At 36.5% G+C, this 23,735-nt stretch overlaps 1 protein-coding gene across 2 annotated transcripts in view; it reads left to right on the top strand.

Moving 5' to 3' along the window:
* Nucleotides 1–636: 636 nt before the first annotated feature.
* Nucleotides 637–23,735, top strand: part of ADAD1 (adenosine deaminase domain containing 1) — a 45,923-nt gene continuing 22,824 nt past the window's right edge. Inside the window, exons 1-7 of one of the 2 annotated variants that reach the window (XM_027980230.3) lie at nt 637–974; nt 1,330–1,509; nt 2,250–2,438; nt 4,947–5,114; nt 8,959–9,027; nt 12,787–12,912; nt 23,298–23,421. In XM_027980230.3, coding sequence (XP_027836031.1) covers nt 1,338–1,509; nt 2,250–2,438; nt 4,947–5,114; nt 8,959–9,027; nt 12,787–12,912; nt 23,298–23,421 — 848 coding nt within the window. In that variant the 5' untranslated portion in view covers nt 637–974; nt 1,330–1,337. The remainder of the gene's footprint in view (nt 975–1,329; nt 1,510–2,249; nt 2,439–4,946; nt 5,115–8,958; nt 9,028–12,786; nt 12,913–23,297; nt 23,422–23,735) is intronic. The other variant, XM_060400661.1, reaches the window with a different exon arrangement.

Genomic DNA, 23,735 nt, shown 5'->3' with positions numbered 1-23,735 from the left:
ACTGTTGCTTATTTGGCTCCATGTGAGGCTTCCACAAGAGTCCAGGGAGGCTGTTTTCTGTAAACAACAAACACACCATGAGGCCAAACCTTGTCCACAGGTACCTTCTGAGAGTATAACTGTGGACAAAGCAAAGGGTCTCCTGAAACTACCCACACATAGGTACCCTAGGACTGCCTCCAGGGATCCTGTAATAGATAGGAGTGATCAGTCATGTCTGATTCTTTGCGGCTCAATGGACTGTAGCCCACCAGACTCCTCTCTCCCTGGAATTTTCTCTGCAAGAATACTGGTATGCACTGCCATTTCCTTCTCCAGGGCATCTTCCCAACCTAGGGATCAAACCTGCGTCTCCAGCATTGCAGGTGGGTTCTTTACCGCTGAGCCAGCAGGGAAGATGCCTATAATAGATAAGGAGGCACTATTCCAGTGCTATGTCGGGATGGAAGGAGTACCAGGCAGGTGTGCGTGGAGGGCATCAGGCAGGAGAGTGAAGGGGCTGAACTGCGTGATCTTACCTGCCTTTCCCAGCAGACAAGGAGGCCAATGGGCCCAGCTACCTACACACAGAAAACCTGTAGTAGCTCAACGAGGCCTTGAACATGCGCAATGCGCGACGCACGACATCCCTACGTCACTTGACAGCGCAAGCCTTGGCGCGCGGCAGGCACGCGCTGGCTCAGGCGCGGGGCCGGGAGTGCGGGCCGAAAGGACGGTTGGTGATTGGATGAGGCTTGCGTGAGGCGTCCGCCCCGGTCCTGTGGTGACTCCACGAGGCGGCTTTTGAAAGACGCCCTTCTTGCCGCGTGGCTCTCGGGCCAAGCTGTCTGAAGTGAGAGGTTGAGGCTGGGAGAAAGAAGCAACGGCGTCGTCGGCGGCCGGCCGGCGAGCCCCCGGCCTGCGACCTGGCCTTCGGCTCGGTCAGAGCTGCCCGCCAGCGAAGTCCGGCCCGCCGGGCAAGAAGGACAATACCGGTGGGTGGGAGTTAGGCTGGGGCTCAGGAGGCCGCCAACCGGGTGGCCACTGGAGGGCTCTCAAATTTTTTTTCCTTTTTTTCCCCCTGACCCCCGAGAAAGACTTTTCACCAAAAACCACGTCGTCCCTCCTTTCCTCCTTGTAGAAGTTCTTTGGGGAGGGGTTTGGGAGACAGTTCTGTCACCATATAACTGGTCATAAAGCAGTCATGACATCATGGAAGCGCATGTCATGGGAGTGTGTGTGTGTGAAAAGGCCATGTATGGGAATGTGGTTGTTTTTATTTCAGAGTAAGTATTTTTAGTTTACGTAGTACTTTTTAAATTTTCTGCTAATTTTCTAAACAATTTGTAGGTGAGAAAATGTCTGGCAACAATGACTGGTTTCAGAGTTCTCGGGTCCCTAGCTTTGCCCAGATGCTGAAAAAGAACTTGCCAGTTCAGCCATCAGCCCAGACGGTAACAACACCCACAGGATATTCCTCGGAAAGTTACAGCCTGTCAAACATGGCATCCAAGGTTACGCAAGTGACGGGTACAAACTCTTACATTTGTAATAATGCCTAAGTTCTGTAAGATTCTGGGATGTCCAGTCAGTTTTGATGAGCTTCCGGTTTCACTGTTTCCAGAATATATATCCATTTACCTGTGGCCATGTCCCAACTAAAACTTGGATTTGACCCCCAGCCCAGTAGAAATGCTTCCCCTGGCTGTTCACTTAATTGTTCTTTACCACTTGAGCACAAGACCACTTCCAATATGTCTTGCCTTTTTGAAGTGAGTCTGTGTTTATGCCTTTCAGGAAAGAACTGGATTTATAAGGGGTTGTATTCCACATATCACTTACTGTAGTGTTAAGTGGAAAGCCAGGACACACACAGTAGAAATTCAGTTGAACTCAGTTTAAAAGGTAAAAATAGTGAATTGAAAGCAGACTCTAGGTTCTGGTACCAAATCTAACTACATTCTAGGCCTCAGCGACCTCGTGTAAAAATGACTTAGCCTCTGAAGACCTTGACATCACTGAAATCCTGATTCTTTGATATCACTTTATGCTTTGACAATAACAGCACTTTGCACAATAGCCTTAGTACTCCAGAAGGTATATATATAACAGGTTAAACTTCTTTAGTAGTAGAAGCATTTTTGATGAAAAACACATGTGACTGTGTGTGTGGAATTGTCTTCCATTTTAGGGAAGGGTTTAGTGCTTTTGCTTGTCTTATTACTCTTTTTAATTTAACCAAATTGACAAGCATAAACATTTATTTTTAGGTAATTTTCCAGAACCATTGCTTTCAAAAGGTCTTTCATCTATTTCAAATCCTGTCCTTCCTCCGAAAAAAATACCTAAAGAATTTATAATGAAATACAAACGTGGAGAGATAAATCCTGTATCAGCCTTGCACCAGTTTGCACAAATGCAGCGGGTTCAGCTTGACCTGAAGGAAACAGTGACAACAGGCAAGTAAAAAGTTGTATCTGGTTGTTACAATACTAGAAAATATTTTCCTATTAAAAGGAGAGTATATATGTGGCACTAAATTAAATTATTTTCTTTATTCACCTAATGTCAGGGTTGGATAACTACTAGTATGTTTTGACAAGGATACGTCATAAATGTTTATATTCATACTTTAGCATTTTGAAACTCTAAATTTACTCATACAAAAATTTTAAAATCACTGAATTCTTATTTTTTGTGTATGGCTAGTTAAACGGAAATCTCATCAGCCTTGTAGATTATTTTCAGGTGTAACTAGGTACTCCGTATAGCCTAAACATGCTTTTGTAGGGATGTTAAATATTTGGGCTGATTATTTTTATGAGTATTCTGTGATGATGATGCCTGGCAAGAATTATAGTCAAATTTGGCTTCTGAAATACAAAAGTTAGAAGGGAAAATAGCACTTAGGTGACTGATTCTCTTTGTGAAGACTTGCCCGTGACTTAATTTCTCATTCTCTCTTAAACTGTCCCCCACCAGAAGGTCTATTACCACCTTGGGCCTGTGGAAAGCTACAAGAGTAAAAGATGGAAAGAAGTTTCTGATTTCTTCACCTTATGACTAGTGATTAGGAAAAAAATTAGGAAAGTGAAGGGATGAGAGAATAAAGTGCTCTTAAGAGGCATTGACAGGCTAAAAGCATGTAAAGCAAAGGAGCACAGTCTTTAAAAATCTTCATTATGTGTGCACACATTATCAAGTAGTTTCCTTTCTTTAATTTTCTATTCCTGATACTGTTACCAATAGGGATCTCAGAGCTACTATATGTAGCAGATTGTCATAGTGAAGCCAAATTTCTAGTCATTGATTTGGGTGAAATAGCAGTACATTAACAGGTGACCAAGAAGGGTGGAGTTTTCCTGGTCCTGTCACTGTAGGTTGGATAACGATGTGTTCAATACTATAGACTGAATTTTTCTGTAATTAGTTAGCTTTCTGCCGTTCTGTTAGTCAACTCTTAATACCTCTGCACCACCAGGGAAGCCCTAATTGAACTAAGCAAAACTCAAGAACACAACCCAGTGATTGTTCATAGTGTTCATTTTATGTGCATAGTACTGTCGAATTACCTAATTCTGTAGATTTGATAGAAAAACCACAGTGTCAGTATTTTTAAACCAGCTAGGTAGTATGGATTTAGATGATGGTAAAGTTTGAGAACCTGGGGCAGAAACAAAATGAAGCTTAAAGTCTCATCTCTCTGATTCAGGATACTTATTAACAAATTTCATGCGTAGTATCTCAAACATAAGAATCATCTGGGCCGCTTGTTAAAAATGTGAGTCCCAGGTTTACTTAATTTGGATTGGAACTCAGGTGATCATGAAGGAAGAAATTTGGGAAACTGAGATCATAGATGTTGGGAGGAAAGCAGTTTACCCTGATACAGTCTGGAGTTACTTATAAAATCTTGTTGTACATTTTAAGAACCTAGCAGTTAATGGAGTATGTGAGAAAATAATAATAAAGAGGCTTATGTCGAGTGACAATGTACCTAGCCATTTGTAACCAAAGTAGAGACTTAAGTTTCTTAAAGGCCTCCTATACTTCCCCGGTAGCTCAGACTGTCAAGAATCTGCCCACAAGGCAGGAGACACGGGTTGATCCCTGGGTTGGGAAGATTGCCTGGAGAAGGGCATGGCAACCCACTCCAGTATCCTTATCTAGAGAATTCCATGGAGGGAGGAGCCTTGCTTGGTGCAGACCATGGGGTCACAGTCAGATATGACTGAGCGACTAACACTATTAGAAAGGCTATAGTCTGAATACCAAAAAGTAAAATTAGGAGAGGATTCCATTTCATTTTTCATCAGGAAAATATTAAAACTAGGTAAATATAATTGTGTAAAGATACTTTTTCTGGGAATTTTGGATGATTGAACAGTTTCATTCTTTAGAATATCTTTTTTATTATTGTTTATTTTGGTTTCCCATGTAAATCCCCACTATGCACCCTAAAGCTGTGATGGATTTGGATTGTTTCTGTGACTCTGATAGAAACATAGGATTTCTTCAAAGGAATTCCTTCTGTTCTGGAGCTTATAATAGTATCAGGATACTCAGAGGACAGGAAAAATTCAGCTTCATCCGTACTGAGGTTTGAAAGGAGACATGTTGCCAGACGCTCCGCATTTTCCCTTTCATTGATCATTAGATAGACATTTGAACGCCTACCACTGCCAGGCATTATACAAGACACTGTCTCTCTGTGTGTGACATGTACTCTAAAGTTGGCCCTATTGTTGATGCTGAATCTGAAGCCACACTAGCTGCTTGAAGTTTTCCTCAGAACAAGTTTAGGGGTCCGATTATCAGCTATACTTAAAACTGTATTAGCCCTACAGAAAAACTGTCAAGTTGAGATTGTTTAATGAAGTTGTACTGGAATGTTTTCCTATGTAACAGACATCTTTCGCAAGATCATTCTCTGAAGTATTACAACTTATTCTGAGTTACTTTTCAAGGTAATGTTTTGGGACCATATTTTGCTTTCTGTGCTGTGGTGGATGGTATTCAATACAAGACTGGACTGGGACAAAACAAAAAGGAGTCTAGATCCAATGCAGCAAAATTAGCTCTTGATGAGCTTCTACAGCTGAATGAACCCGAACCAAGAATTTCAGAAACATCAGGTAAATATTTTTTATTATAAAGTAGTGTTGTAAAATGTTTCATTTTCCAAAAGGGTCATCTGAAAGATTTACAGTAATGAAGTTACTTGCCAACTGCACGATAGAAGTAGCAGAATTTGAATTATTTCTTTCCTTTGCTGATTGCTGAGTTATTTGATAGTAGTTAAAATGCTCTTGTATATTTTAGCATCAAAGATATAAACCTGTTGCTGAACTGTCTAGTAACTTTGTTGATGGGTTTGAGTACTGAAACTTAGTTTCTTCTTTAATTTATTGGATTCTTGTTATGTTCCTAAACTATACATTTAACATGGACAGGTTTTTATGCAATTTTTGTGACGTTTGCTTGTGTTAAATTTGATAATGTTAGGATTGCTTGAGAAAATAAGGGCCTAAGGTAACATAGCAAGTAGGCTGAGAGTGTAAACTCCAGAAATAGATTGCTCAGTATTGAGTATTGTCCCTGGACAGATAAGTTGTTTGTCTTCTAAGTCTTAGTTTCATCATTTGAAAAATGGAGACAAGGATAGATACCTCCTATATCTGTCATTTTAGAATTCAATAAATAATGCATGCAAAGCCTTTAACCAGTGCTTGGTGAAGAGTAACATAATCAATTAACAGAGGTTCTTATTAATCAATTTGAAGAATATATGTGTTAGCATAGTAAACAGTAAATAGTATTTTTCAATATTCATTCATTTTGATTTTTTTAATTTATTCATTTTGGTTTTGATTTCATTTAGATTACATTTTGTTTTCCCTATAAATGAAGCAACTTCATTAAAGAAAAACATTTAAATTTGATTTAAACAGTGACAGTTGACTTTTTAAATTCAAATTATCACTTTATTTTATGACTGGACTTTTTTTTGTTTATAACTTGTTAATTGTAATATTTCTTTCATAATACTTCCCTTAAGGTCATTTTGTTCTTTAAGTTCAATCTGTATTTCATATATTTTAATTTTTCTGTTTAAGTATAACAATTATTTAATAATTAAAAGTGATCTATTTTGCCACGTCTCAAATTTGATGTGTCTGTTTCATTGTTTTAAAAATAGTTTGTCATAGTTTGGATTAAATAACTACTTAGAAAGTATTTTGTTAATTTTCATATTTCTGTTCACTATATTTCAGATTTATTAATTTTTTTAGGGCTAGATGTGATTTTGCTGTCTTACATATATTGGTAGCTTATTAATGGAAAATCTCTCTATATGATGATTTTATAAATTATCAACCCACTTAGGTATGTGCCCAGAAATATTTTCCCTGTTTCTTTCCAACCATTGCATGCATTCAAATCACTAATCTGTGGTTTGAAGATCTGCTATGTTTCAGACAGTTTTCCCAGGATCCATCTGCCAATACACAAGATGCAGGAAATGTGGATTCGATCCCTGGGTCAGGAGGATTCCGTGAAGGAGAAAATGGCCACCCACTCCAGTATTCTTGCCTTAATTCCATGGGCAAAGGAGCCTGGTGGGCTATAGCCCATATGGGGGTGCAAAGAGGACACGACTGAGCACACACACATGCATGCATGTTCCAGGGGCTGTGATAAACACTGGGAATCTAGACTCGAATAAGACCCATCTTATACCCTCAAAAAATTAAAATACTTGGTTGAAATCCAGTTAAAACATATCTACAGAATTTTCCAATTTCCAATTACTAGAAAAGGATATTTATAATTGGTTTCTCATGAAAAATGCATTTCCCTAAAAGTTTTCAAAATGTTTATCTAGGGCTAGCAAATCTTTTGCCCTTTGGCTACAACGTTTAGTTTCTAAACATTTTTATTTTCCTTTTTTGTGAACATTAAAGTAGCATTTTCCCATCTCCAGTGATAGCATTTTAATATTCAACATTGTTTTCTCAAAGAATGATAGAAATGCATTAATTATGACTAAACTTTCTTTCAGTTCAGTTCAGTCACTCAGTTGTGTCCCGCTCTTTATGACCCCATGAACTGTAGCACACCAGGCCTCCTGGTCCATCAATAGCTCCTGGAGTCTACCCAAACCCATGTCCACTGAGTTTTGAAAAAGTCCAGTTTGTCAATTTTTTGTTTGTTTCCTGTGCCTTTGACATCATGTCCAAGAAATCATTACCAGATCCAGTGTCATGAAGCTTTTTCCCATATTTTCTTATAAGAATTTTTTAGCTTTAGCTCTGATGTTTGAGTCTTTGATCCATATTGTGTTAATTTTTATATAATAGTGTTTTCTAAGGGATCTGACTTCATTTATTTGCATATGAATATGTAGTTTTTCCAGCATCATTTTTAGAAAAGACTGTTCTTTCCCCTCATTAGACTTATTAGAAAAAAACCCTGATGCTGGGAAAGATTGAAGGCAGGAGGAGGAGGGGATGACAGAGGATGAGGCGGTTGGATGGCGTCACCAACTTGATGGATTTGAGTTTGAGCAAGCTCCGGGAGTTGGTGATGAACAGGGAAGCCTGGCATGCTGCAGTCCATGGGGTCTCAAAGAGTCAGAAACAACTGAGCAACTGAACTGAGCTGTCATTTCCCCTATTGAATGGTAGTGGTGCTCTTGTTGAGAATCATTTGAAGGCCTTTAAAAAAATTTATTTCTGCTCTCTCTATTCTATTTCATTGGCCTATATGACATTACCACAGTTTTGATTACTGTCACTTTAGTATTCAGTTTTGAAATCAGGAAGTGTGAGTCCTTCAACTTTGTTCTTCTTTTTCAAGAATACTTTCCCTGTTTGTTTATGGTGTTTCAAAATGTAGACCAACTTGTACAGTCACATTTTCTTATTTATTGAAAGCATTTGTGCTTGATAAACAAGATTAATATCTTTAGTTTTCATTTCACCCACTGAACAGATGGGAAAAAATCTATCTTCCTCTGAGTTTTTAGAGTTCTGCTTATCTAAAGTTCAGAGTGTATATATCTAACTATAGTCAACATTTACTTAACTAATGTGAACCCCAAGATAACATTGTGAATCCTTCTTTGTTAATTTCTGTGTTTTCAACCAGTTTTTCATTTTACTCAAAGTGAGGTCCAAAGTAGTAGTTCTGTTTACTGTCTTTGTCTTTATGAATGATTCTTGAGAGATGCTAACTACTTTAGTTGAACCTTTGCTCCTGGACTTTTTCCATTTAAACTTTACGATCATTTTTGTCCCTTTGATTTAGTGTCCTGCTTTTTTCTTTTTTTTCCTGGATTCCCTAATTTGGAACCAAATTAGAAAGCTATTGCAAAGAATTGGGTAAAAAACTTAGAAAACTTTTTTTTCATGTCTTTTTTATTGTGCTACTGACACAAAAGAATGAAATTGTTTCTGAATTATGTTTAGACCTTTAAGTTACTCATTTAACAAGTTCATTTAAATAAATAACTTAGAAAACTTTGAATGAAGTATTCCCCTACAAAATGCTCTTGTAAAATAACATTAAAATGATAATTTTTGCTTACTAAATTAAATTTTTGATAGAAGATTAAATACAAATGTCTTACAAATGTTTTACCTGGTATTACTGTGAATATAAAATTATTCATAAGCATTTAAACTAGGGTTTAATTTTAACCGATTTTCAGAATGTTGAATCTGTTACAAAGCAAGCTATATAGTAGCATAAGAATAGGGAACCAGAAATGTATAATTTGGTGTTTGTATAATTGATTTCAGTATAATAAAAACATTTAGAAAGCTGAGCTAATGGATAATTGATGGCCTAGAGTTGACAGAAGTATAAAGAAAAAACAATCATTCTTGGATTGTTGTTTTATTACAGAATAGTATTATACCTGTCCTTTTGAACATTTAGGTTTCATTTTTCCTTATGATTTTGTTTTATTTACAGGTCCTCCTCCTATCCCTGCAGAACCTATTGTTTCACCTGAACCAGTATATGTTTCAAAAGTACATTATGGTAGGAAAGTCCTTTATGATAATTTTTAAAAGAAGATTAACCCAATTAAAATTATAACAGCATACAATTAAAATATGCATAGGTATGAAAATGTGCATTAGTATTTTATTCAAACCTGTCACACTTCTACAAAGATGAGTATTTCCTTCCATACTCTGCTAAAAATTAGACAAACAATAAAATTGGAGAGGAACAATTGAAGAAGTGGCTTTTTTCCTATAAAGAGATGACATCAATATCATGTAACTGCCTTTTTGAAAATTCGATGCTTTGGTGGGCTGGTCATTAATGAAATCCAGTAGCTTTCTGGTGCTTGATGGTTGGGATATTCATTTCAAATAATCTGTTCACTTTCTTTTAATGTTAGTTGTTACTCAAGCTCAAGAAAACTGTAACTGCAATTGAAGTTACTAGTTGTGTGACCTAGAACCACTTACTTTTCTCTGTACACCTTAATTTCTCTACCTGTAAAATGGCTACAACAATAACTGCCTCATAGGGTTATTGTGAGGTTTAAATTAATTTATGCATGTACAAAATCTTGATCAGTGCCTGGCCCACAGTAGGTGCTCACTAAATAGTAACTACTATTATTTTATTGTAGTATTTATTCTATTCAACACTATATGGTGACTGTTGTATTCTTTTCCCATTCGATTGTTAATCTCCTGAAAGGCAGGAAATTATCCTTAATTTCTACATTGCCTACATAGTAGTAACACTTCAGACTTTAAAATTTAGAGTATTTGCAAAAGTAAAATGAAGAAGAGCATTTCTTTCTTTGTCCTTTCCAGGTCTGAGGATTAGGATTTGAAAACACTTTTCAGGCTTGGTTTTCCATGGTCTTTTTGAGACAGAAAAAGCCTGTGTACATTTGTGTGCTTGTTTCAAGTAAAAGGACTAGACCAGGGGAAATAGGCACATTCAAAAGGCAAAATCAACCAAGAGTTAAATATATTCAGTCAAATATTGTCACTTGATCAAATGATCATAGGAATTGATGAACAGAAGGACAGTGAGTGATCATTTCAACAGGAATGATCTCTTAATATTGAAAGGGGCTCTAGTCTTTTCAGCTTCGATGGACATTTTTAATGAATAGTAGAAAGAATCCTAAGTTGATGATGGGCAGATAATACAGATGACTGGTACCCTGAGTATGTGGTTAACAATGTGTTTACAAAAATACATGAGTAGAGTCAGATTTGATAGGCTCAGGTAAGGAGTTAAAAAGTTAAAGATTAACAGTTCTCTGTTAGGAAAGGGAGGGACAAATACCATTCTTCAGGCTTATGTGTAAACATAGGAGTTGAATATTATCACTTTGAAGAACAGATTTGAGATACATAAAAATCTCCTGAACAGCTCCTTTTGGGCCAGTTATGGAAGGTATCATTTTCTCACAGCCTATCTACTTTGCCATATTTTTGCTGGACTGTATCTTCACTTAATATAATGATATTTTGGTTCTGAAGATAGATTCAGGTTCCTTATGATACTAAGGATCACTTGAAATTAGCAACTGGAAATCAAGGAAATGGTGTTAACATCATATATGTAATGCTTTATCTCATCCTTCACGTCCAGTGATTTGTGAGAACATTTTATTTCCTCAGCAAGCAGCACACATGTATAGGAAAAATGGTATTGCTCCTTATTCATATGCATGCTAATTATAGTCACAGGATTCATTATTTCCTTCAACAATCAGTTACAATCAAGAGCTGTATCAGTATGTTGTTAACTTCTAAATGTTCTTTATAATATTTAGGTGCAACCTTTTTATATGCAGTGAAACATTGTCCTGCCACACACATAATTCTTGTTCTGTCAGTATTAATTGCAGTGTATTTTTCTGTTCTGTGTCATTGCACAAAATAATTGCTAACTATATAGTCAAAATCAAAGTCACTGAATCTTGTCCGACTCTTTGCCACCCCATGGACTATACAATCTGTGGAATTCTCTGGGCCAGAATACTGGAGTGGGTAGCCTTTCCTTTCTCCAGGGGATCTTCCCCCACACAGGGATCAAACCCAGGTCTCCCGCACTGCAGGCAGAATCTGTACCAGCTGAGCCACAAGGGAAGCCCAACCATATAGGATGTGATGAAGCAAATTACATTCATTCTTTGGAACCATTAAGAAGGAGGGTAGCACTAATGTCTACCTTTGAATAATGCCCAAGACCAGTTGCAGAGTGGATTTTAGCATGCCCAGTTTTAATTTTTTTAAGTAGTATATGTTTTTATTTATTTATATTTTTGTTCATCAAAATATCCATCCTGATAATAGTGGTTGCATTTGGAGAGGAAGACTTCTGAATGTACGCCTTTTATATTGCTGTTGGAGTGAAAAAAAGGTTTCATTTTAAAATATCATTAAATGAGTATGCTTCTCCTGTTTCATAAGATGTTGGTGATAAACAGAGCCAAGTTGCTGAATGCTTCTCATTCATATTTTTACTATACACTATACACTTTTACTAACATCAAAAACTAATTTTTATGCCGCACAATGGTTTTGCAAAGTTAAATGAAATATATGCTAGCATGCAATTGTAATAACTTGCACCTTCACACTTTGTGGTTAGATAAAAGAATATAACCAGTAGTTCATTCTTCTTTCCCTCAGAATTTCATTTTATGATTGTATTTATGAAGTTCTTTAACTCTTTTTGATGTGACTTTACCTGTTTTTGCTAAGAGAGCATTGACAGTATTAACAAAGAAAAATTCGAGTTTGACAAATATAAATAAACTTGTAAATGGCCTGAGATTAGTTGTACTAAGACTAATTTAAAATTTTTATCATTTGTGTGCCTTTTTAATATATTTATTAAGCAGGTAAGAAGAATTTCTATGAAAGTATGGGTTTCATATATATGCAATGCATGAGAGCAAAATTGTGTCATTACTTTTTTCCTCCGAAGATATCATGGACTGCAAACCATTTGATAAGACTACTTAGCAGCCATCATGCAACATCAGGAACTTTCAGTGGCTTAGTAAACAAGTAAACTTTGAGAAATACTCTATTAAGTGATTCTGCAACCTCTCATTCTCTAGAATAATGATTCTTCCCTGGGGATACACAAGCATATATACACAAAGCAATAGGTGGCCAAGGTCCTATCTCAGAACTTCAAAACTTTCATATTTTTTAAAAAGTCTGTGGGTAAGTTTTGATGTATATTCTTGGTTATAACTATTCTGTAGTAATCCTAATTACTTTAAACTACCTTTATCTCCTTTCAAAGTCTGGGTTTTTCGTTTTGTTTTTTTTTGCTTTTTTTTGGTTTTGTAGGAACATGGAACTATATCAAGAGTTTAAGTGTTTAGTGCTTTTCAGTGGTTCTCAGTGGGGCAAATACTAAGGAGTATATTTTGATTATCACAGTGATTAGGGAAGACTGTTGGTTTTCATTGACATCATGCTTATCAGGCAGTGTGGGACAGTCCCTTATAACAGAGAATTGTCTTTTGTCCTGAATGACTTTTCAATATTATATCAAATACAAATCAGTAATCTAATTTGTAATACTTGCACTTCTTTTTTTTTTTTAACAAAAATCTATCCAACAGCTCAATAACTTGTATACTTTTAGAATGGAATACTTTAAAATCTCAGTCATGACATAAATTGTACATTTGCTTACATACCTCTGAAAATTAACTCATTCAGTTGAAAGGTTATTCTGGCCTCTGGGATAAAGCACAGTGTTCTTCAAATTGATGTTGCATTTGATTTTTTTTTCTAGAAGGGAGACATATTCAGTTTGCAAAGATTTCACAGATTGTTAAAGAAACATTTAGTCAACTAATTTCTAATCAATCAGACTATCTGAAATGTAGCAACTCATTAGCTGCTTTTATAATTGAAAGAGGTAAGTGTGAGTATTTGGTATGTGTTTATAGAAAAACTATTAAGTAACTTAATGATACTGTGGTAGTATATAATTAACTTTCTTTGCCCCTATTGATAGTGGTGCTGCATTAATTTGATATAGCCTTTTCTAGTAGGTGTGGGTTGTTAAACACACGTTCTCAAAGAGAGAAAGTATACTGAACAGGAACCAATAGAGAACTGCAGAATGGTAAAATACTTAACATTTTAATCAGTAACTATGTTGGAATCACTAGAAACTTGAAATCTAAGCTCATTATAACAAACATTGAGGACTCTATAAAAATGAACATTTTCTTCACTATCAAGTAATAAAAGATTAAAAATGAAAAATCATGAATCTGTTTTTTCCTGTAATTATTATAATGTGATTTCAATTACATTTTATTTTTTATCCTTTAATGTTCTATGTTGATATTAAAACCATTTGAGTTTTATATTCATCTCTGAATAAGACACTGTAGATGATACAAAAACAATTTCATATTTGGTTCCTATTCTTAAGGATTTTTTTTAACCTAGGTAGGAAGAGAAGATATATATGATTATTCAAGGGTCAACTTAGTTTGAAATCATGGAGCATGATACCTCCATGCTTGTTTTTTTTTTCCTCTCTCTAGAGATAGCTTTGGTTATTTGGGTGTTTTTATGTTTCCATACAGATTGTACAGTTTGTTCCTGTTCTGTGAAAAATGCTGTTGGTATTTTAATAGGGATTGCACTAAACCTGCAGATTGCCTTGGACAGTAGTATGGTCATTTAAAAAAATGATTTATTTATTTTAATTGGAGGCTAATTACTTTACAATATTGTGGTGGTTTTTGCCATACACTGACATGAATCAGCTTTGGGTGTACATGTGTCACCACGTCCTGAACCCCCTCCCACTTCCTTCCCCATCCCATCCCTCTGGGTTGTACCAGTGCCCCGGCTTAGAGTGCCCTGCTTCATGCATCAAACTTGGACTGGTCATCTGTTTCACATATGGTAATATACATGTTTCAGCGCTGTTCTCTCAAGTCACCCCACCCTCACCTTCTCACACAGAGTTCCAAAGTTTGTTGTTTACATCTGTGCTTCTTTTGCTGTCTTGCATATGGGGTTGTTACCATCTTAATTTCTTCCAGTCTTTGAGCATGGTGGATCTTTCCATTTGTTTGTTATCTTCAGCTCCTTGTCAGTATCTTACAGTTTTCTAAGTACAAGTCTTTTCCAAAACTCCTTGGTTAGATTTATTCCTATGTATTTTATTCATTCTGATATAATTTTAAGTGGTATTGCTTTCTTAATTTGTCTTTTTTGATAGTTCATTATTAGTATATAGAAATGCAGAAAATTTCTGTATATTAGTTTCATATCATGTAACTTTACTGTAACTTTACTGTATTAGTTGCAGTAGTTTTTTGGTGGAGTCTTTAAGAATTTCTGTATATAGTATGTCAGGGTTGGCAATTTTACTTCTTTCCATTCAAATTGTATTCCTTTTACTTATTTTTTAATCTGATTACCATCGCTTGGGCTTCCAGTACTATGTTGAATAAAAGTAGTGAGGGTGAGTATCTTTGTCTTAATCCTCTTAAGAGGACATTGCTTTCGGCTTTTCACCATTGAGTATGATGTTGGCTGTGATATGTCATATATGGCCTTTATTATGTTGAGGTACGTTCTATCTCTACCCACTTTGTTGAGAGTTTTTTGTTTTTAATCATAAAAGCATGTTAAATTTTGCTGAAAGCTTTTTCTGCATCTATTGAGATAATGTACTTTTTAGTTTTCAGTTGTTTATATGGTGTGTCACATTGATTGTGTATATTAAACCATCCTAGCATGCCTCAAATAAATCTCACCTGATTATGGTATATGATCCTTCTGTTAATGTATTGTTGAATTTGGTTTGCTAATAATTTGCTGAAGATTTTTTTACATATGTGTTCTTCAAGCATTTTGGTCTATAATTTTGTTTTGTGGTATTTTTCTATGGTTTTGGTATCAGCATAATGCTGGCCTTGTAAAGTGAGTTTGAAAGTGACCTTTCCTCTTTAATTTTTTGGAATAGTTTAAGAAGGACGGGTATTAACTCTTCTGTAAATGTTTGGTAGAAGTCACCTGTGAAGCCATCTAGTTCTGGACTTTTGTTTGTTGGGAGTTTTTATACTACTGATAAATTTCATTACTGGTGATTAATCTGTTCATATTTTGTTTCTGCCTTGTGCAGTCTTCAGAGATTGTATGTTACTAGGTATTTATTTCTTATTGGTTGTCCGTTTTATTGGCATATTATGGTTCATAGTAATCTGTCATATTTCTTGATATTTCTGTGGCATCAGTTGTAATTTAACCTTTTTCATTTCTGATTTTATGTGGCTCGTGTTTTTTTTAATGTATCTGAGTAAAGGTTATAAATTTTGTTTTTTTTGAAGAACCAACTCTTTTTTCCATTATCTTTTTTTTTTTTTCAGTCTCTGTTTCATTCATTTCCATTGTTATCTTTATGATTTCTACTAACCTTTGTTGTTCCATCGCTCAGTCATGTCCGACTCTGCAGCCCCATGGACTGCAACATGCCAGGCTTCTTGGTTCTTCACAATCTCCTGGAGTTTGCTCAAACTTCTAACTTTAGTTTTTGTTTCTTCTTATATTCTAGTTCCTTTAGGTATAAGGTTGGATGACTTGTTTGAAAATTTTCTTCTTTCCTGAAGTAGACTTATTTATTTTATTTTGGCTGTGCTGCATCTTCATTGCTGCACTGGCTTTCTCTCTAGTTGCTGTGAGAAGGGGCTACTCTCTAGTTTGACCATGTGGTCTCAGTAGTTGCAGTGCACCAGCTTAGCTGCTCCATGGCATGTGAGACCTTCCCAGTCAGTCAGTCAATCAGTTCAGTCACTCAGTCGTGTCCAACTCTTTCCCAGACCAGGGGTCCAACCCTTGTTCTCTGCATTGGCAGGCAGATTCTTAACCACTGGACCACCTGGGAAATCCCTAGACTTGTTTTAATTTCAGTCTTGTATCTGCTTTTGCTACATCCCATAGATTTTGGGTCATTGTATTTGCATTTTCATTTGTATATAGATATTTTTTTAATTTCCTCTTTGATTTCTTCAGAGACCCATTGATTGTTTAGTACCATGTTGTTTAAAATACATGTTTGTGTTTATGCTTCTTTTCTTATAATTGATTTCCACATTCATAGCATTGTGATCAGAAAAGATGTTTTATATTAATATGATTTGTCTTCTTAAATTTATTGAGACTTATTTTGTGGCATAGCATGTGATCTGTCCTGGAGATTGTTTCACATACACTTGAAAAGAACGTGTATTCCGCTATTTTGATGAAATATTCCATATATGTTCAGTTCTGTCCAGTCTGATGTGTCATCTAAGACTAGTGTTTTCAAATTAATTTTATGTCTGGATGGTCTGGCTATTGATGTAATTGGGGTGTAGCCCCCTACTATTATTGTCAAGTTCTCCCATAATGTTTATTAATACATTCTTTATGTATCTGGATACTCCTATGTTGAATGCTTTGCATTTACACTCGCCATGTATTCTTTTCAGATTGATCCCTTTATCATTTTATAGTGCCCTTTTTGATCTTTTTACTGTCTTTCTTTTTCTTCCATTTGCATGGAAAATCTTTTTCCCTTTCACTTTCAACCTGTGTGTGTTTGTAGATGTGAAGTGAGTCTCTTGCAGGCGGTAATGTGTATCTTGTTTTCTATTCATTCAGCCACTTTGTCTTTTTTATTGGAGCTTTTAGTCTATTTACATTTAAAGTAATTACTGATCGGTAAATACTTACTGACATTTTGTTACTTGTTTTCCGCTTATTTTTATAGTTCTCTTTTGTTCCTTTTTTCTCTTGCTCTCTTCTCTTGTGATTTGATGACCATCTGTAGTAGTTGAGTTTGAATTCCTTTCTCTTTTTTGTGTGCGTCTCTATTATAGATTTTTGGTTTATGCCTACCATGAGGTTCATATATTACTATAACTATATATATATATATATATATATATGAGTGATTATTTTAAGTTGATGATCTCAAACTGAGAAGGACTGGGTTATAGAAAGTCCACATAAATAGGAGGTGAAAAGAAAAATGAATGGTATTCTTCTGAGCATAACGTTTCAAAGAAATCTCAAATGGAGTACAGCAAAAAATTATTCTGTTGCCTTTTTTCCTAAAAGGCAAAAATTTAGACAAAGTATAATGTGAAACATCTGCCTTTTAAATTGAGATATTACTGAAGTATTTTAAAACTTTGCTTCTTAAAAGACTCTCAAACTTTTTTTAAACTTTTCATTTTGAACTGTAGTATAGCCAGTTTGACAATGTTGTGATAGTTTCAGGTAAACAGTGAAGGGACTCAGCCGTGCATATACATGTATCCATTCTCCCCCAAACACCCTCCCGTCCAGGCTGCCATATAACATTGAACAGAGTTCCATGTCCTATACAATAAGTCCTTGTTGGTTATCCATTTTAAATATAACATGTGTACCTGACCATCCCCACCTCCCTAACTGTCCCTTCCCTTCAGCAACCATAGTTCGCTTTCTAAGTCTCTGAGACTCTCTCTGTTTTGTAAGTAAGTTCGTTTGTGGAAGACTCTCAAACTCAATTATTGATATTTTTCCATATTTTTGGTCAATGGTTTTTCTAACTTTTAAATGGTAAAATAGAATTTTTCATTGAATTATAAGCCTAATTCACTCATTTAACCTAATCTCTTTTTATATTAATACCTGGCATTTATTGGGTTGGCCAAAAAGTTCCTTTGTTTTTAAGAGACAGATTTTTTTTACTTTCACCAAGAATGTTGATGATGTTGTTCAGTCACTAAGCAATGTCTGACTCTTTGTGACCCCATGGACTGTAGCACACCAGGCTCCTCTGTTCTCCACTATATCATGGAGTTTGCCCAGATTCATGTCAATTGAGTTGGTGATGCTGTCTAACCATATCAAACTCTGCCACCCCCTTCTCTACCTCCTCTCAGTTTTTCCCAGTACCAGAGTCTTTTGCAATGAGTCAACTCTTAGCATCAGGTGACCAGTGTATTAGAGCTTCAGGAACAGTCCTTCCAATGAATATCCAGGGTTGATTTCCTTTAGGATTGACTGGTTTGATCTCCTTGCAGTCTAAGGGACTCTCAAGAGTCTTCTCCAGCATCACAATTCAAAAGGATCAATTCTTTGGAGCTCAGCCTTCTTTATGGTCCAGCTCTCACAGCCATACATGACTACTGGGAAAACCATAGTTTTGACTATACGTACCTTTGTTGGCAACGTGATGTTTCTGCTTTGTAATACACTGTCTAGGTTTGTCATAGCTTTCCTTCCAAGGAAAGGTGTCTTTTAATTTTGTGGCTGCAGTCACCATCCACAGTAATTTTGGAGCCCAAGAAAATAAAATCTGTCACTGTTTCCACTTTTTCTCATCTATTTGCCATGAAGGGATGGGACTGGATACTATGATCTTCGTTTTTTCAATGTTAAGTTTTAAGCCAGCTTTTCACTCTCCTCTTTCACTTTCATCAAGAGGCTCTTTAGTTGCTCTTTACTTTCTGCCATTACACTGGTAACATCTGCATATCTGAGGTTATTGATATTTCTCCCAGCAGTCTTGATCCCAGCTTGCAAATCATCTAGCCTGGCAATCCATGTAATGTACTCTGAATATAAGTTAAATAAACAGGGTGATAGTATACAGCCTTGTTGTACTCCTTTCCCAACTTTGAACCACTCCATTGGTTCCATGGAACAAACCAGTCTGTTTTCCATGTCAAGTTCTGTTACTTCTTGACCCACATACAGGTTTTTTTAGGAGACAGGTGTAAGGTGATTTGGTATTCCTTGGACATCGGACCCTGCCTGGGCTACAGTCCATGAGATAGCAAAAAGTCAGACGTAACTGAGAGACTAACACACAAGGTGGTCTGGTATTCACAGCTATTTAAGAATTTTTCAGTTTGTTGTGATCAACAGTCAAAGGCTTTAGCATAGTCAATGAAGCAGAAGTAGATGATGTTCTAGAATTTGCTTGCTTTCTCCATGATCCAATGAATTTTGGCAGTTTGGTCTCTGGCTCTGCTGCCTCTTTGAAACCCAGCTCATACATCTGGAAGTTCTCGGTTTACACACTGCTAAAGCCTAGCTTGAAGGATTTTGAATAACCACCTTGCTAGCATATGAAATAACCACAATAGTATGGTAGTTTGAACATTCTTTGGCATTGCCCTTCTTTAGGATTGGAATGAAAACTGACCTTTTCCAGTGCTGTGGCCACTGCTGAGTTTTCCAAATTTGCTGACTTATTGAGTGCAGCATTTTATCAGCATCATCTTTTAGGATTTGAACTAGCTCAGTTGGAATTCTGTCACCTCCATTAGCTTTGTTTATAATAATGCTTCCTATGGCCCACTTGACTTTACAATCCAGGATATCTGGATCTAGGTAAGTGACCACATCATGGTTATCTGGATCACTAAGACCTTTTTTGTATAGTAGTTCTGTATATTCTTGCCACCTCTTCTTAATCTATTTTAGGTCCTTACCATTTCTGTCATTTATCATGCCCATTCTTACATGAAATGTTCCCTTGCTATCTGCAGTTTTCTTGAAGAGATCTCTATATATAGTCTTTCCCATTCTATTGTTTTCCTGTTTCTTTCATTGTTTATGTAAGAAGGCCTTCTCTGTCCTTACTATTCTCTGAAACTTTACATTCAGTTGAGTTTTCCCTTTCTCCCTTGCCTTTCATTTGTCTTCTTTCCTCAGCTGTTTATAAAGTCTCCTCAGACAACCACTTTGCCTTCTTGCATTTCTTTTGAGGATAGTTTTGGTGACTGCCTCCTGTACAGTGTTGTGAACCTTCATTCTGTAGTTCTTCAGGCATTCTATCTACCAGATCTGATCTCTTGAATCTATTCATCACCTCTACTGTATAATCATAAGGGATTTTATTTAGGTTGTACCTAAATGGCCTAGAGGTTTTCCCTAGTTTCTTCAGTGTAAGCCTAAATTTTGCATTAAGATGCTTATGATCTAAGCCACAGTCAGCCCTTGTTTTTACTGACTGTATAGAGCATCTCATCTTTGCTACAAACAATATAATCAGTCTGATTTTGGTATTGACCATCTGGTGATGTCCATGTGTAGAGTCATCTCTTGTATTGTTGTTAGAGGGTGTTTGCTATAACCAGTACATTCTCTTGACACAATTCGTCAGCCCTTGCCCTGCTTCATTTTGTTCTTCAAGGCCAAACTTGCCTGTTACTTCAGGTATTTCTTGACATCCTAATTTACACTCTAGTCCCTTATCATGACCTCTTTTTTGGGTATTGGTTCTAGAAGGTGGTGTAGGTCTTCATAGAACTGGTCAGCTTCAGCTTCTTCAGCATCCGTGGTCAGGGCATAGACTTGGATTACTGTGATATTGAATGGTTTGCCTTGGAAACAAACCAAGATCATTCTGTCGTTTTTGAGCTTGCACCCAAGTACTGCATTTCAGACTCTTTTGTTGACTATGAGAACTGCTCTGTGTCTTCTAAGGGATTCTCTCCCATAGTAGTAGATATAATGGTCATATGAATAAAGTTCTCCCATTCCTGTCCATTTTAGTTCACTGATTCTTAAGATGTCAGTGTTCAATCTTGCTGTCTCCTACTTGATCATGTCCAGTTTTCCTTGATTCATAGACATAACATTCCAGATTCCTATACAATATTGTTCTTGACAGCTTCAGACTTTACTTTCACCACTAGACACACAGCTGATCTGCTTTGGCCCACTTGCTTCATTCTTACTAGTTGTTCAGTTCCTCAGTCATGACCAACATTTTGCGACCCAATGAACTGTAGCAAGCCAGGCTTCCATGTCCTTCACCATCTCCCAGACCTTGCTCAAACTCATGTTCATTGAGTCAGTGATGCCATCCAACCATCTCACCCTCTGTCATCCCCTTCTCCTGCCTTCAGTCTTTCCTGGCATCAGGGTATTTTCCAGTGAGTCAGCTCTTCACATCAGGTGGCCAAAGTATTGGAGCTTCAGCTTTAGCATCAGTCCTTCCAATTCAGGGTTGATTTCCATTAGGGTTGACTGGTTTGATCTCCTTGCAGTCCAAGGGACTCTCAAGACTTCTCAAACATCACAGTTCGAAAGCATCAATTCTTTGACTCTCAGCCTTCTTTATGGTCCAACTCTCACATCCATACATGACTACTGGAAAAACCATAGCTTAGACTATACGTTCCTTTGTCAGCAAAGTAATGTCTATGCTTTTTAGTACACTGTCCAGGTTTTTGATAGCTTTGATCCAAGGAGTGAGCATCTTTTAATTTCATGGCTGTGAAATTAAAATCACTGCAGTGATTTTGGAGGCAAAAAAGATAAAAGTTTGTCACTGTTTTCATTGTTTCCCCATCTGTTTGCCATATGTGATGAAACTGGATGTCATGATCTTAATTTTTTGAATGTTGAGTTTTGACCCAGCTTTTTTTCTCTTCTCTTTCACCTTCATCAAGGAGCTCTTTAGCTCCTCTTCACTTTCTGCCATAAAGACGGTGTCATCTGCGTATCTGAGGTTATTAATATTTTTCCCCACAGTCTTGATTCCAGCTTGTGCTTCATCCAGCCTGGCATTTCACATGATGTACTCTGCATATAAGTTAAGTAAGCAGGGTGACAACATACCTAGACATACTCCTTTCCCAATTTGGAACCAGTCTGTTGTTCCATGTACTGTTCTACCTGTTGCTTCTTGACCTGCATACAGGTTTCTCAGGATTGCCCTTCACTCTTCCCCAGTAGCATATCTGACACCTTCCAACCTGTGGTTGGGGGCTCATTTTCCAGTGTCATATCTTTTTACCTTTTCATACTGTCAATGGGGTTCTCCTGACAAGAATACAAGAGTGAATTGCCATTTCTTTTTCCAATGGATCCTGTTTCTTCAGAACTCTTCACTATGACCCATCTGTTTTTTGGTGGCCCTGCATGGCATGGCTCATAGCTTCAGAGTTACACAAGCCCCTTTGCCACAATAAGGCTGTTATCCATGAAGGGCACTAAGAACTTTATTGAGGAAACTATTCATCATTTTGCTATACTACCTTCAGCCATTTTTCAGGCAATTTTATAATTCCATCTTTCCAAAATTGCTTTTTTTTTCTTTTTGAGCAAAGAACTATTCCAGGTGCTATTTACAGTCTTCCAAGGAATTGAAATTTTTTCCATTAAGAGAATTGAAGTTGCAGTATCTTGTAAATACAGTGAGTGAATCAGAACTTCCCAGCCAAGCTGTAACAGTTTTTGCCTGGTCATCAAATAGACAAGTGATCTAGCATTGTCCTGGTGGAAGATAATGCATTTTTCTGTTTATTATTTCTGGATGCTTTTCATCAAGTGTTGCTTTCAGTTGGTTTAGTTGGGAGCAGTACTGTTGGAATTGTTTGGTTTTCTGGAAGGAACTCAGAATAGAGGAATCCCACCATGTTCACAAAATCACTTTCTTTCAATGAAGACCGGCCTTTGGTGGGGTTGGTCATGGTTCACTTCACTTGCCCCATGATTTCTTCTACGTTATTGTATGGTGTCCACTTTTCATTGCCCATCACAATTTGTTTTAAAAATGGAATGTTTTCATTATGTTTAAGTAGAGAATCACATGTAGAAATACTGTCAGGAAGAGCTTCTTAACTTATGCTGACCCAAACATTAGAATGATGACCATAACCAAGCTGGTGCAAATGATTTTCAACACTAGATCTCGATATTTTGAATATTTTGGCTATTTCCCATGTGACATAATGTTGATTTTTCTCAGTTAATGTCTGATTTGATCACTATCATCTTCAACTGGTCTACTTGACCATAGAGAATTGTCCAGCAAAAAATCTTTAGCATGAAACTTTGCAAACCACTTTTGACTTGCTCGACCAGCCACAGCACCTTCTCCATACATGGGAGAAATCATTTTTTACATTTCAGTTGCGTTTTTATCTTTCTTGAAACAATAAAACATAATATGCCAAACATGTTGCTGTTTTTCTTCCATCTTCAGTATTAAAGTGGCTACCCAAAGATTTACCAATTTGGATAAATTTTTTTTTAATGCATGCTGATAGGACAGGTGTCACAATGCAATCTTAACAGTTGTCTCAAATGAAATTAAAGGCAACTAAGTACTGCTAGTGCCACTTTACAGGAAAAAAAAAAAACAACCTTTTGGTCAATCCAGTAAATGCTTAAATAACAGTTTGTTGAATATAAATATAAAAAGATGGTAAAGTAGAGGTGGAGGTTGAACATAGTGAAGAAGGAGGTCAAAATAATCTGCTACTGTTAACCTTTTCTTTTCAGCTGGACAACACGAAGTTGTAGCTATAGGCACAGGTGAATACAATTACAGTCAGTGCATTAAGCCAAATGGAAGAGTGTTGCATGATACTCACGCTGTTGTTACAGCAAGGAGATCTCTCCTTAGGTAAGGTAACATACATTTAATGCCATCAAATATTAATGCTCTTATATTAATATTAGCCTAAAGAATCACATATATATGTTATTATTTACAAGTGGAGTTTTACTCATCACTGAGCCAAGGATACGGTATTGTCTTACTTACCTAAGCTAGAAACCTTATATTAACTGCACTGTTTACTCAATGAATTTTAGTGTCTTCCATTATCACGACCTTATGAACTAAATTTTAAAAGCCATGCAACCTGTTTTTAAAGATAAAATATGTCTTCATTACTGATTAAAGTAATTTGAGAGTATAGCCATAGATGTGGACCA

Source organism: Ovis aries, chromosome 17, assembly GCF_016772045.2.
Source record: "Ovis aries strain OAR_USU_Benz2616 breed Rambouillet chromosome 17, ARS-UI_Ramb_v3.0, whole genome shotgun sequence".
In the NCBI taxonomy this organism is placed as follows: domain Eukaryota; kingdom Metazoa; phylum Chordata; class Mammalia; order Artiodactyla; family Bovidae; genus Ovis; species Ovis aries.
The sequence above is the reverse complement of the archived record's forward strand: the minus strand, read 5'-3'. Positions and strand labels throughout refer to the sequence as shown.